Below are 15725 nucleotides of genomic sequence, written 5' to 3' on the forward strand. Positions count from 1 at the left end.
TTTCTTGTTCTTTGTATGTACTTAGGCTAAAAAAAGAATATTCAATCCTTTCTTAAAAAAAAATCAAGAACGGAAATGAAAAAACTCAGATCGATTTCAATTTGATTAAACTAAAAAGTACTATTTTATTTGTATGTTTTCGCATTTTGGGACAAGGAACATTGAAATAAAAACAATTAAAATTAAACACATAAATTAATGATGTACAAAGCGTATGTAGTATGTATGTATGTATGTATAAGTTAAAGCAATTCAGATTGAATTTGGCTAGAAATAAGTAATAGCCCCGAGATTTTCTTATTACACATTAATTAAATAAATACTTTTGTAAGTTCTTTCAGCGTAAAAGCTTAATTTACAAATATTCTACTCTGTCATTTCTTCTTCTTCTTGTTTTCCTCTTTCCCTTCTAACTCTCATATGTATGTATGTATGTATATCCACAGTTTGCTCTGAATTCTTCTTCTTGCAATAACGACTTAGAACTTAATGCCAGCCTGCACTTGATCCATAATATTGGCCGATTTCTGCAATTGCTCTATTTCCATAGGTGTGAGTATCTGCTTGACGATCGAGGTGATGCCGTTGGCATTCAAAACGCATGGCAACGACAAAAACACATCCTTGTCAATACCGTGTTGGCCCTGGTTTGAGAAAATAAAATTCGTTTTAATTTTAATAAACAAAAATATAAGGCAAATTTCCAATCGATCAACTCACCTGCACCGAAGTTGAGACAGCAACGACGTTACTTGAGTTGCCCAAAATAGCCGAAGCTAGCGCAGCTGAACTCAAGCCGATGGCCCATGAGGTGTAACCCTTCAACTTGATTACTTCGTAGGCCGAATCGACGACCTTCTTGTGTACTTCTTCCCAATTTTCCGGATCTTCGGTGGTGCCAATGGTGGGATTCAACTCACGCAAACGTACACCGGCAACATTCACACCTGACCATACAGGCACAGAGCTATCACCGTGCTCACCGATGATCCAGCCGTGGCAAGAGGTGGGCGCTACATTTAAACGTTGTGACATCAAAAAGCGGAAACGTGATGAATCCAAATTGGTGCCACTGCCAATGACACGATTCTTTGGTAGACCGGATAATTTCCAGGCAACATAAGTCATAATATCCACAGGATTGGATACCATCAACAAAATGGTGTCGGGTGAGTGTTTCACCAAATTGGGAATGATATGCTTCAGAATATCAGTGTTGCGTTGCACCAACGACAAACGTGATTCGCCTTCCTTTTGGCGTACACCGGCTGTCACAATGCATAGACGTGAGCCGGCAGTCGCTGAATATTCGGAGCTCGCAGTAATTTTCGGGTTATTGAGGAAATTCGAGCCATGCTGCAGGTCCATCAATTCACCTTGCAACTTGTCCTTGCACACATCGACAAGGCAAACTTCGTTGGAGATACCCTGAGCGAGAATACTGAATGCACAGGCCATGCCAACTTGGCCAATACCGACAACGGATACTTTGTTTCCTCCCGAGGGCAAAGTTTCGGCAACATGAGCCATGAGATTCTCTGAGATGCTGGCCATTTTCGCTGTAAGTAAGAGAAATTATAATCAAATTAATTAGTTTCCTAATATTTATTCATGGTAAGAGTTTCATGCAAATAAAAGCTTCTGAGCTCAAATAAATAAGACAAATAGAGGATTTTTATTCATTATGCGAATATTTGCTATAGCAGAAATGCGTTATTTTATCGACAGGTGACCGCTATTAGAAAAAAACTTTTTCTATTGTACAATTTGTATGAAATTTTAGATAAATGGTAAGCCGACCTACAAAGAGTGTGTGAAATTGGATAAATGAGGAAGAGCAACATTCCGTTCAGGGCCAAATGAGAATAACGGTCGACAAAATTTCATTTCATTTCGTTACAGAAAGCCTTTCAAACGAGTATTCGTACCACAATGGTATGGACCACGTCAATTGACGTCGGCTGACGATCTATTCGTCTAATTTTTTTATAGAAACACATTGTGACACCAAATCGACTATTCCAATCGACAACTTGATCGAGAATAGTTGCAAAAACGGGCTACTGGTATCTTAATCTAAAAGTGAGCTTAGATCATTGCCTCAAAATTAGATTAAGAATCTGTTCGCATGAGTGCAAAAAATCAAGTTTGTCCCCTATTGGTTAAAAAATCATGAAATAAAATAGTTTTGAATTTTCTTTATATGGGAGCTGAGAGGGTGTTTTTAACCCGCCTTTATAAACAAGTATCCTTTCTTTTCTCTGTAGCGACGAGTAAAGTTTGGAAGCGATGAAAGAATGAAAATAGTGGCATACCCTCTTAGTATCGGTTCCAACACCAATTTATGTGCGGTGTAAAAAATTATCATTTAAACACTCCGGGTGGATTCGACAAGCACATCCGGCACATGCAAAAGACGTGTGATGCAATTTAATGTATCCACACGCAATTGACTCTGACTAACTGCTCATGTGACTTGCGTGAATGACATTGTCGGATGGCGTCTGCTGTAGATTAGGGTTGCCAGATGTGTTTGATGCTAAAGTGACATTCTTTGGATTTAGATTGTTGTACATTCAGTTTATATTCCTTAAACTTCTATGATGTAGAGGAAAAACTGCGTCTTGCCTTGGTTTACCTAATTAATGAACCAAATTATGAAGTCACCTTAACACAAAATATTGCTAATTAGGTTAGGTTGTAATTGTTGCCCAGAAAGTGGGCCCACTTGGACGAATACCATAAGTTTATGGTAGTTCATTCTTTGTGATACCATTGCAGGGAGAAATGATGTGAAAGAAAAAAACCGATAGGACGAAAGGAGAGGGGAAATACTGCTGATTAATAAAGAAATAAACTGTATCGTACTTAAAAAGTTTGTAGATGCATTTTAAATAGTGCTATTTTGCATTCTTTCCGCTTTTTTAAGTGGCTGCATTGTTTTCTCGATATACTTGTAAAATTCATGGCATACCGGAAAGTTAAAAGAGAATAACAAAAAATAATTAATAGTGGGTGTTAAGTGTGATGCTATCATTCATAGTCTGAAAGTGAGGATGGGTTTGCAGTATTGCAAATATTTTTTCACTTGCACCTAGTTTTTGTATCAATGCATGCATTGTAAAACTTTTTAATTAGGCAATTAATGCATCGGCTTGTCGAAAGGCTCAGAGAGTTTTTAAGATGAAATAAGAGAAAATGCGGTTGTGCCTGCTGAAAAACCAATTCCCCACATAATAATAAAAAATGCTAATGAAAATCAAAATTCATATGAAAATGCAACTAAATACGTCCCATTTGAAATATAGCGGCATATTTTTATTAAAAGTATTTTTGTCACAATTAAATTTTATAACCTGAATTCGTTTCTTACTTAGACCAGTACAATAGTATAAAACTGAGACACGTGCCGACAAATGCGTCAAGTCTGGTAACTCCAATAGTGAGAAGGCATCCCACGCGCCACATGCACGTGCCACTCATTCAATCAAAGCGAAAAAAAATCAACAAAAACAAAAAAACTGACCTAAATATTTAACACAAAAATAGTTTTACTCTCCACATTTCAATATATACTTGTATAAATCTTCTTTCTAGAACATAGCAAGTTAGCCCCAAGGAGTATTGTTGTGTGGCATGTTCAATTTATTTGTTTTTTCCTGTTCTTTGTTTTTTTGTTTTTTATTAAAACTTATTTAAAAATAACTAACGAATTATAAATCACCAAAAAAAACCTATTAGGAAATATCTTATTAATTCTACATTTACTTATACTAAGCTATGGTATGTCATGCGCCACAACACTAACGCCAGTTTAAGTTAACCTTCATGAAGGTCAGTTTAATAATGCATGTGCACGCATTATTAGAGAAATAGCCAAAAAAATTTAGTATGTATATAATACAGAAACACATTATAAAAACAACAATAGATGTTTAAGCAATTTTCTCCTCCATAAGCTCAACGAAGAGGAATTTTAATGATACGGCATTAATGATGAAGCGCTGGCGGGACGAAGATGAGTTCGAACAAGTGTGTTCTAACTAAAATAAAAGTACAATAGCTGCGCTGTGAAATTAATTTAGCGAAAACTCATCGAATGTAATTGTCTAAGTAACGTATCCAACGGGTGTGACCCCTTTTAGCTTTTCGATGTTTTTATAAATAAAATTTCTACCTCGGGTAAGGCATTTTGAGTCGATTGATGCTATATATATGCAAGATTTTGGAAACTGATGGCCATACTTCAAACTGCCAAGTTTTTTGTTCAATCAATTTAAATTGAATGCTGCACTCTGTCCATCAAATGTGATATCTTATAAGTAATTCAAATTATCTCAGCTGTGAAAATTAGTTACAATCGGCTGATAGATAGCACATTACTTGATTTGTGCACTGATTATTACTTTGACATTCTGGAGCTGAAGGAGGTTATCTACTCGCACAATATTAATTAATTCAAAGCACTTATGAAATATTATGAAGATAGGAAAAAATATTTTCTTGTTTTTTTAAGTTTGAAAGTGATGTCATTCATTTTGAAGAAAAATTTAAAGAAAAACTCTTTTCCTTTGGAGAGCCTACAAATTTATCAAAGTTTAATCTCGACGTTTAAAAGTGCAGAGGACGGGCCGGTTTTAAAATATCTAGCGTCACTTCCTGCTCGCTCGCTATTTTGGAATTTAGAATTCACGTGTTTAAATTCCTGTAGCAATACACATTCTGGCAAGAGGAATGTTATGATAAGATTATTATTATTATTGTAGTAAATACATATGTATATACATGCAAATAAATGTACCTACTCTCATATCTGCCGAGTATTACCAAATTATTAAATAAATTTGCTACTTATTCATTGTTTTAATCATAAATATGTATGGGAGTATGTGTTTTTATTAATTTTTGTTTAATTTTTTGTTTACTTTTCTGCTGCATTTCGCAAAGTTCCTTATCTTATCACTGATATTTGTGTACTTGAATAATCTACATACATACATATATTCTTAGTATTTGTTATGTTAGTAGCAAAAAAAAGAGTATTAGAATCTATGATTAGTTGATACAAAGTTCGAGTGGACAGTTAAAGTGAGCGGTGAATGCAAAAAAATGCAAGCTGTTTTTTCTGGAACTCTTTGAAGCAAAGCTTATATATATATGTATATATAATTAGCGCGTACACCCTTTTTGGGTGTTTGGCCGAGCTGCTCCTCCTATTTGTGGTGTTCGTCTTGATGTTGTTCCACAAATGGAGGGACCTACAGTTTCAAGCCGACTTCGAACGGCAGATATTTTTATGAAGAGCTTTTTCATGGCAGAAATACAATCGGAGGCTTGCCATTGCCTGCCGAAGGGCGACCGCTATTAGAAAAATGTTTTTCCTAATTTTGGTGTTTTACCGCCGCCAGCTGCAGCTGATTTTTGTTATACCCGCGCGATTTCAAGGGTATTATCTGCGAAAGATACAGATATACATACATGTTAATTTCTCAGAATCATGAGAGGAGGCGATTAAAGACATGTCTGTCTGTTCGTTCGCCTCTCCATCCTGTTCGTCCGACACTGCGCACGGTTACTCAAATGAAGCAAAATTACTCATAAAAATTACTCATAAAAATAACGAACCCAAAAACCTAAATATGATGCAAGTAAAATTTTAAAGAATATGGAGTGCCACGCCCACTTTTTGATAAAACATGCATCTCGAAAATTACTCAGTAAACCTTGCCCAAACTGGTAGATGTATTCCTTTCCACCTCACTTAGATTCTACGTAAATATTATTGAAAGCGTGTAAAACCCCGCCCACTTTTTCGTATGTTAAGACTAAATTAACTTCCATCTGAGGTTTAAAGTATAACTTTCAGTGTCTATTAATTGACATGGCTCCGAAAATTAACGACCAGCCCAAATTGAATTCTTCTAAAATGTGCGTTTCTATATAAAATTTGGTCCGGACCGAATTCAGCACTTCCTCACTTGTTTTTGCTTTGTTTGTCTGTCGGTTGACAGTTGATAACCAATTTGTAGCAAAATGCCAATTAAAAAGTTCTATAAATAAAATTAAGTCGTACAACTTTTTCTAGGTCCGGACCGAATTCAGCCCTTCCTCACTTGTTTCTACTTTGTTTGTCTGTCGGTTGACAGTTGATAACCAATTTGTAGCATAACGCCAATTAAAAAGTTCTATAAATAAAATTAAGTCGTACAAATTTTTCTGATGACTCATATTGTTAAAAAAGAAGTTGCCTGACCTTATCTGTTTTAGATTAACAGATCCCCTCTCTATCAATTCGCTTTAATGGCACTTATTCAACTTAATTATATTTAATTGCAATATATAAATTTATTAGAATTATTATCGCTAATGGTAATGATGAAATTTCCGCAATAAATTATTTGTTTTTGGAAAACACAACAACGAAATGCACCCGGTAAGTGGCCGCTACTATGGAACATTTTACGATCTTATTTACGTTTTATGCACTCAGTCATATGTATGTATGTGTGCATGTAACTAAAATATGAATATATGTATGCATATGTATATTTCACTTCTGCCTAAATACACTTACATACATACATACAAATATTTCTTGCATGTGTACCCCTAATAACAACCCATACAAAACATATTTATTTACAAACAGGAGACCAAGGCGTTGTAACCAAAAAAGTTATGTCCTTCAGTGGATATTTTCAAAGTCAAAAACAGACCGAATACACAACTGAAAACGGGCGCGCATAGAATAAATGGAAAAGAGGGAAGTATTTGTATTTTGCATCAGCTATATTAAGGCGCCATCAGACGTGGCAAAAAAGTGCTTTCAGCAAGTCTGGCAAATTGTAGAGTTTCGAAAAGTATATACTTGTAATTGCAGGAGCAATATAACTTACCGCCGTGACCGAATAGTTGGTGCGTGACTAACATTCGGAAATGCGTAGGATCGAATCTCGTTCACGAAACCCCAAAACGATAAAGTTTTTTCTAATAGCGTTTGCTCCTCGGCAGGCAATGGCAAACTCCGAGCGCTTTTCTGCGATGAAAAAGCTCCTCATAGAAAACTAATTGCGATTTGGAGTTGGCTTAGAACTGTAGATCCCGCCATTTGCGGAACAACATCAAGACGCACGCCACAAATAGCAGGAGGAGCTCGGCCAATTATATATACATACAGTGGCTCACAGCTTATTTCAACCAGCACCCTGAAAAAAGTTTGTCTTCCTATAAAATCTAAACTAAAAGCGATATAGAAAAAATTTAAATGCAAGTAGTTAATGTAATGTTTCAAAATAAAAAATATGAATTCATTTATTTTTTAAATGTATTTATAACATTTTCAGAACTTAAAAACTAAAAAATCAACCAAAAAGAAGGTCACAGCTTATTTCAACCAGCTAGAAAATTACACTATTTAAACTAATATATGAAAAAATTTTTAAATATTAATATTTGGTGTGACCACCTTTTTGGTCAACTACCATTTTGAGCCTTTTTGGCATCGATTCGACCAACTTTTGGGTCACTTGTGGCGTTATCTTCTCCCATTCCTCGGTTAATGCCGTTTTAAGGTCCGATTTATTCGAAATTTTCCTTTTTCGGATGTTTGTATCCAAAATGGCCCACAAATTTTCAATAACATTCATGTCTGGTGACTGGGCTGGTGGATGGACAACATGAGGACAGTTCCAGATGAGCCACGTCTGCACAATGCCCGCCTTATGCTTCGGGTCATTATCTTGGTAGAACCTAAAGACGTCCGCAATACCAAGTTTTTCTGCGCTTTGAAGCAAATTGGCCTTCAATATCTCGAGATAAGCAGTTTTATCCATAGTCGTTTCAATAAATTGGAGGTTTCCGACGCCGGCTGCCGACATACAGGCCCATACCATAACGCTGCCACCGCCATGCTTTACTGTGGCCTTTAAATTTTTAGCTTGCAGTTCAGTATTGGGCTTACGCCACACATAAGAAGCTCCATCTGATCCGAAAATATTAAATTTCGACTCATCACAGAATAACACTGTATTCCAATAGGCATTGTCCTTGTGCAAATTGTCCTGGGCAAACTTCAGGCGACACTTCCTATTTTTGTCACTTATAAATGGTTTCTTGCGCGCTACTCTGCCATTGAAGTCATGCTCCCGAAGCACCCGGCGAATCGTTTCTGGGTGGCATGACTTGCCCAGCTCTTCCTCAACTTCATTGGCCACTTTTGGAGCCGATAATCTTGGGTTTGCCTTGATTTTGCGAACAATATAGCGCTCGTCTGATGAATTAAAAATTTTGTTGGGAGCACTTCTACCCTTGTCATGGGTTCTATTTTCGCGAACAAATCGGTAAATGATGCTTTGGACTGTGGAATCACTAAGTCCAACCATCTCCCCAATTTTCCTGCGGGAATGACCAGATTTATAGTGGCTGAGGACAAGCTCTCGCTGCTCGATGGTTGTGCGTGGTCCCATTTTGCGTAATGAATTTTTGTGCAAGATCTACTCTCAAAATTCATTAGAAATATATTCTAAAATTCTAAGAATAGAGCGACTAAAGCGTAGAAAAACAAACTACCGTTGCAAAGTAAAATAACGTATCATTGCTCAGCTGCCAAAGTATGTGGTTGAAATAAGCTGTGGCATTCTTTTTGGTTGATTTTTTAGTTTTTAAGTTCTAAAAACGTAATAAATACATTTAAAAAAATAAATGAATTCATATTTTTTATTTTGAAACATTATATTAACTACTTGCATTTAAATTTTTTTGATATCGCTTTTAGTTTAGATTTTATAGGAAGACAAACTTTTTTCAGGGTGCTGGTTGAAATAAGCTGTGAGCCACTGTATATATATTAACTTACTGAATATTGACCTAGCTGTTGATCTCTCTCGGTTGGTTTGAGTAGATCAACTTTGAATTTGGGAAAATGATTTTATATAGGGAAATGAAAAATTTGAGATACTTTAAAAATTGTCTGAAGTGTATTCTTATGAGCAAATGAATGTTTTTGTTTTGATAAGGTTCAAATGCGTTACACGCCAATTTTTCTTCGAGTATTTTATTAAATTTTATTATCTTGAAATAAAACTGGCCCATTATAGATATATTCAATCTAAAATTTGTATAAATCATATAAGAAATATACAATAAGTAAAGTAATTAAATATTTAATTACAGAAAAATAATAGTTTTCACAGTTTCTTCACCGAGGTGAACCCAAAAATTTTTATATGACTTCATTTCGCCAACAATGTCGCACAACAACAGCACTTTCCAGAGAAAGAAATACTTATCTGCTTAAAGAAATTTTTCAATTTGATTTGATTTCTTTATTTAAACAAGTTGCTTTTTCGAAATGAATGCCTTAAAGTTTAAAATAAACATCTAACCTTTAGTTGCTCAGATGAGAAAGTAAACAGTTTTGATAGCGCAATGAATAAATGCAAAGCCTTTGCCTTGTCTGGGCGCACCTTTATTGTGCTGGAACATTCAGAATACATACACCACAGCTGCTTGTGCTATTAGGGATGCACTTAATGCATAAGATAAGACAAATACATAAAAGATTACTCACGTAATGATAATTTGCTAACAGGTAAGAAAAGTGAGTCAAATATATGTAAACAAATTTAAGTAGGATTAACATTTTATTTATTCTTGCATCAATTAATATATAAAAATAGTATGGTTATCTCAAATAAACTAAGTATAATGCACTAAAAGTTAGTTACGGCTTTTTCTCATAAGAAATTAGTAGGAATATTATGAAATATATTTTCGACTAGTGAGCAAGAGCATTTCAACATGATATAGTTAGAGTAGCGAATTGAATTCCGAATGGTAATCACGCACCAACCCATTCGACTACGGCGGCCGCCTGACATAAGCTATTTACATATATGTATTTAGATAAAAAGCTTTCATTTTACTTGTTTGCATAAGATATTGTAGGCCTGAGTCTGGTGTGATAAGTCAAAGATTGAAAGATCGAAAGCAAAGGTGCCGAAGCCAACATGACGGCAAATATGATTGATAAACACGCTACCAAAAAATAGCTTTCATCAATCTTATTACCCGTAATACGGAAACCAAAAAGCCACAAATAGTGAACACATATTTTATTTATACAAAAACAACACATTCGGCGTAATTTTACACACTGAGGAAGTTGAAAATATGCACCTTTAATGGTTTACACCTTAAGGGCACCCCTAATAGTGTATACCGATATGCACATACATATATTAAGTATAAGGTATATATGTATGTATGAAGCATGTCTCAACCAAGTTAGCAGGAGGCCTACCATCTCATCTACTACACTTTGTTTTCGTTGCTCTCATCTACAATTAAATCAGCTGTTTGCTCTGCACACACGTCGGTGTTGGTGACAACCTTTCGTCTGCGCATGACTTCAATGAAAGTGCAAGTGAATTGGACGCTCAGGCCAAGGGATTTCGGTGAGAGTGCTAGGTAAATTTCAATGTACATGCATATATACTTATGTAATTTGGCAGCAAATTGCAAAAAAATAAAATAAAAGAAAGAATTGTAAAAAAAATCTCAATGTGAATGTTGAATGCAGCGTCTAAAGGTGAATGCACTTTCGGGCAGATGCAACAACCGATATTTTCTTTTTGCTTTTGGGGGAAGCCGAACTTGTAAATTGATGCTATCAGCTGCTGACAGTTCATTGACAATATAGGATATGAAGAAATAATAAATAAAAACTGCTTTGATCTGTAAAACTGAAATGTGACTGCAAGCCGTTATTATACGAAACTGGTCTTGTATCAATCTCAGTAACTTATTGCGTGTTCGAATATTAGATGCTCCGGGATGTTTGTGTTACAGTAAACTACATGAATCCTTCAACGACATAAAATATTTGTTACCAAGCTGCAAGTTAATCTATTGCCTTTGAGTGCTTACAATATTTCAGAGCACAGTTGGGAAACTTTCGAGACTTTTTGCGGTCTTGCACAAGGCATTACGTTTATAGAAATTTTCGTAAATCCAATTAGATTTCAGGTCTTTTTAGTGCTTATGAAACGGACGTTAATCATCTAGAAGGACCTTTAAAACCTGAGACAAATGCCTAAAGAGAGAAAGCGGGCGTTTAACTTTTGTGATAAGCAACCAACGCAGAAAACATTAAGTATAATGTTCAATATATAACTTGTGTGCGATATAATTGGAAATGACTCAATGTAATTTTACTTTGACAGAAGAAACGCTACTCATCGTAAGGCAAAATGACTAGTTACTACAGATCGCAAAACGGGTACTCTAGCATTGAGAACACCTGTTAATCTTAGATCCTCTCTTTACGGCAATAGTCAAACCTCTATCCTCTTAGGTCTGAAGAGAATAAAAATGTCACACAATCTTCAGAATAGAATAAAACTCAAGCGACTGCTGTGAAATCATTCAAAGAAATCCATCCCACCCAGGGAATTGTTACTGTTACAGCATCAAAAAGATTCCGCACACATTTTTTGGTAACAGTCAGTGAACGGATAGAAATCCGTGTCATTCCAGTAACGTGAACTCGATTTCCACAACCTCTCTTTTAACAACATTAAACGTGTTTTATTGTTGTTGCAGCAGCTTAGTACATTTCTCATATGGTACATACATATATTTTTGTGCGAATACTACTGAAGCGCCAATCCTCGGTATGAGTGCAATATAAAAAAACTGCAAAGGAGCCAGTTTGTATTCGATTCCCAATCTGATTTCGATCAAATGAAGTTTCTTCTGATAGTGGCCGTTCTTTGGCCAGCAATTACAAATCTCCGAGTGTTTCGTTGCCATGAAAATTATAGTAAAGTTATAAAAAATTAACTAACGTTTAAAGGCGTAATGAAGCTGAAAGTCCCTGCATTTTACATTACACACCTAGATTTGTGCATTTCTCTATAAAAAAGAATAACATTTTTGCCCTTTGCGAAAAACAAACCATCAGGAAAAATTCCAAACGCTAATTTTAGACATTCTTCATATCTTACATATATCGAAATGAATATTTAGGCCGTCAGACTCAATTCGTATCTGCATACATTCTAATTCTTATACTTATACTGGTATGCGTGGAGATGATTTGGAAGGTGACATTGACATATCAAAAACTTTCTTAGAACAGGAAAAAAGAATTTCCTCATATAAATATTACAAATAAGTACATATAAATACTACATCAGGTATCTACTTAGAAAAGTATTTTGAAATACTGGAAAAAAATCGAATTTCCGAGGCATGCCAATGAATACGAATACATATCTATATACGAGTATATGTACATGCGTATGTGTATGTCTAAGAGTATATATTTAAATGCATATGTATATGCAGTATGTATTACACCTTTATATACTCTACAGTGTTTTTTCCTATTCATGACAAAAATGTTCAAATTCGTTATTTTAAAATATTGGACGTTTTCGCAAGTTTATATGAAATCTAACTGATACTCTTAGCCAAATGGTGAAAAAATAAATTGCATACACATACATATGTATGTATGTACGTACATTTTTAAAATTACTCGATATCAAGCATTTGAACAAAACAATTGTATTTCATAAAATTTTGCATGTATATGAGGTCACCACATTTTAGTAGGAATTACAAAAAAAATCACGTTTTCTTTGAACCGATAGTGTAATCGAAATCAGATGTCTGTATGTAAGTACGTATGTGTGTATTCACATACCAAGAGAAATTTATAAATAAATAGATACAAAAGTGTAAACGTTGTCTATCCACCAGATACTAGGATTTCAGTACAATCATTAAACAATAAATTTCATTTATAATGTACGTTGAAACCGCACAATACTTTTTATTTTTATTTTTTTTTTTGTTCATTGAAAAAACTGCAGTTGAATTCATTTCATTTGCTTACTTTTTTGTTTACGTTGTTTTTTTATTTACTCAATGAAACTTTTGCAAATCAAATTGGCTCTTAGCAAGTAACGGTTTTAAACACTGACAAAATACACTTGGCGGGAAATAAAAGCGCGTTAAACGTCTGCTCACGACAACAGTGTCGTACTGTTTGACTTTGACTGGATTTCGCTTCCACACTGAACTGCTTGACGAGCACAATATTCCGCTTATAAATCGCAGCGGCTTTTCCTCCTGCATTGCTATGACTCGATGGCGACCGGTATGTGATGGTGGTGACGCAAAGAGCCAACAGCAGCAGCGGCGGCAGCGGCTGCGGCAGCAATAGCGACAGTAGTCGACTCACGCACGCTTTGTTGGTGGTTAGTAACTATTGCTAGCTTCGGGTATCGTAAGTATAGGGACAGAGCGCTGCTGGGGGAGAGCATTCCATTAATGACGAAATTTTGGATAAAATGCATGAAAACACGTAGCGTCGGCCAAGTCGCCTCGCTTCGTTGTGGCAGCCTTTGCTTATTGCTTGCTGTTGGCGTTCGTTTCTGCATACATACATGCATACTATGTGTATGGCTTTTTCGGTTGGTGTGTCAGCAATGTTTATTTGTACTTGTTGTTATTTTTTGTATGCCGGCATACATACGCGTCAAGGTGACCTTTAGAGCGAGAAAAACGACGAAAGAGAGCCAGCGCTCATACTCCAGAGTTGGCAGGGGATTTTTGGTTTGTTTTTGCCATGTTTAATGTTTGTAGTTTTGTTGTTGTAATTTTTGCTTTTACATTTTCATACATTGCGTGCTTTGAAAATGCCGGGAGCAAAATTGTATACCGTATGTGGAACTTGACATGACAAAGAGCGGTGGCATACAATACGTCTAGAAATGAATTTATCATCACACTTTGATTTCAAAAACCGTCTTACAGTGTTTTTTTCTTTTCTCGAAAAAAATGTCATCCATTACATGTATGCATGTCGAGATGATGAAAATATTGCTATACGCTCTGTGGAAATATTGCTATACGCACTTCCTCAATTCATATAAATGTTTAATATAACAAAATATACAGGATGCGTACGGTATTTTAAGACATGCATATATGCATGTGGTTATAAGTTCCAGAAACCTTTATTTTTCTCTTTGTTCTTTTTCAGCTAGGACCTGGAGGACTACAACTTAACTCAAAATATGAAGAGTCATGCAGGTATCGTCGCTATAAGTGCACACCGATTTATAAATCTCTAATTTTCTTAAGACGACGCAAAGTTGTATACAAAACGCAAAAAAAAAACACGAAAAACATTCTGACACTATCCGATCTACAGGATTTATTCAACAAGTTCAAACGCTCAGTGGCGAGAAGACTTCAAAATCAATGCGTGCCCTTGCGAAGGAACTTAATGTTTCTGAAGGTCTTATCCGTCGAGTTATTCATGAAGATCTCCGGTATAAATCCTACGTTAAGTATTTGATTCGGGCATGCTATTCACTTTTAGTAGAAGGCAGAAAATGCTGCACATTCGCCTGGTCAGAGTATATCAGTTTGAGAAAAGAAAACAACACCTTTCCGGCTTTGGTACAGGGCGGAATGAATGCCCATTATTGCGAGAAAAGAATGCGTTATTACTTATTACTAGTGGTTACTTCAGAAATCAAATGTGTGATAGTTTATTTATAAAACTGAATTATGAATATACTTGTAACCCTTGAATGGAGAATTGATACACTCCATCGTCGACAGTACGAAAAGGAGTTATCTGTATGCCGCGATGTCTGAATTTGGTATCACCGCAAAACTAATATGGCTATGCAAGATGACGTTGCTTAATACCAGCAGCGCCATCATGGTGGTCCCACTACTGAAACCTGGGAAACCCGCCAACCAAGAGAAATCTTATCGCCCGATAACTCTCCTTTCCCCAGTAGTGAAGACTCTTGAAGGCCTCCTACTCCCACTCTTTACGAAACATCTAGCCCCAGCCCCACATCTGCATGGTTTCCGTCGAGTTAATAGCACCACCACCGCACTCACCGCCATAAACGCCCATGATAAACCGCGGGCTTAACCAAAACCGCCCCTGCGAGAGGACTGTCCCAGCAGCGTTGGACCTGAAGAAGGCTTTCGTCACAGTCAGCCATTCCACGCTCTTAAATGACACTTATCAGTCGACGCTGCCGCCAGGGCTGAAGAGGTAGTCCGGCAACTATCTGAGCGGTCGTCACTCGTCAGTGATTTTTCGTGACCATACATCTAAACAGAGAAATATTAAGCAAGCTGTTCCGCAGGGTGCTGTCCTTTCACTCTTGCTGTTCAATTTCTACATCTTGAAACTCCCCCAGCCACCAGAGGGAGTCTCCCTGGTCACATACACTGACGACTGCACGATAATGGCGTCGGGTAATGACATCGATGGCCTGTGCTCCAAAGTGAACAACTACCTCACCAACTTTTCTCGCTTTTTCACTGCGAGGAATCTCCAACTTTCCTCCACTAAGTCCACGGCGACCCTCTTTACCACCTGGACAAAGGAGATCAAACTGCCTGTCAAGATAAAAGTCGATGGCAAACCAATTCCGACGGTAAACAATCTCAAAATTTTGGGTGTAGCCCTCGACAGTTTGCTCTCCTTCTCTGCGCACACAACCGCAATTGCCACCAAAGTCGAAAATCGCAACAAGGTCCTCAAATCGCTTGCCGGCAACACTTCGGGCAAAGGGAAAGAATTGTTCCTATCGGCATTTAAGGCAATTGGTCGGCCGGTTCTAAACTTTGCTGCGCCTGACTGGTCGCCTGGAACTAGTGGCACGCAGTGGATAAAGGTCCAA

General features: G+C 36.5%; 1 protein-coding gene across 1 annotated transcript; it reads right to left on the bottom strand.

The window, feature by feature from the left end:
- Positions 1-94: 94 nt before the first annotated feature.
- On the bottom strand, positions 95-13094 carry LOC129241314 (L-lactate dehydrogenase). Its single transcript, XM_054877569.1, has 3 exons — positions 12902-13094; positions 721-1559; positions 95-644 (listed from the first exon to the last, which is right to left on the bottom strand). Exons 2-3 carry the CDS (start codon positions 1552-1554, stop codon positions 480-482), a joined length of 999 nt encoding a protein of 332 aa, XP_054733544.1. The 5' UTR covers positions 1555-1559; positions 12902-13094; the 3' UTR covers positions 95-479.
- Between the last annotated feature and the right edge of the window lie 2631 nt (positions 13095-15725).

Source organism: Anastrepha obliqua, chromosome 3 (assembly GCF_027943255.1).
Source record: "Anastrepha obliqua isolate idAnaObli1 chromosome 3, idAnaObli1_1.0, whole genome shotgun sequence".
Lineage (NCBI taxonomy): Eukaryota > Metazoa > Arthropoda > Insecta > Diptera > Tephritidae > Anastrepha > Anastrepha obliqua.

Bases quoted from the DNA above. Each gene is read 5' to 3' on its own strand.
- LOC129241314 (XM_054877569.1), bottom strand. From the start codon at position 1,554: ATGGCCAGCATCTCAGAGAATCTCATGGCTCATGTTGCCGAAACTTTG. The intron at 645-720 runs GTGAGTTGATCG...TTCTCAAACCAG, and splicing joins CTGTCTCAACTTCGGTGCAG to GGCCAACACGGTATTGACAA.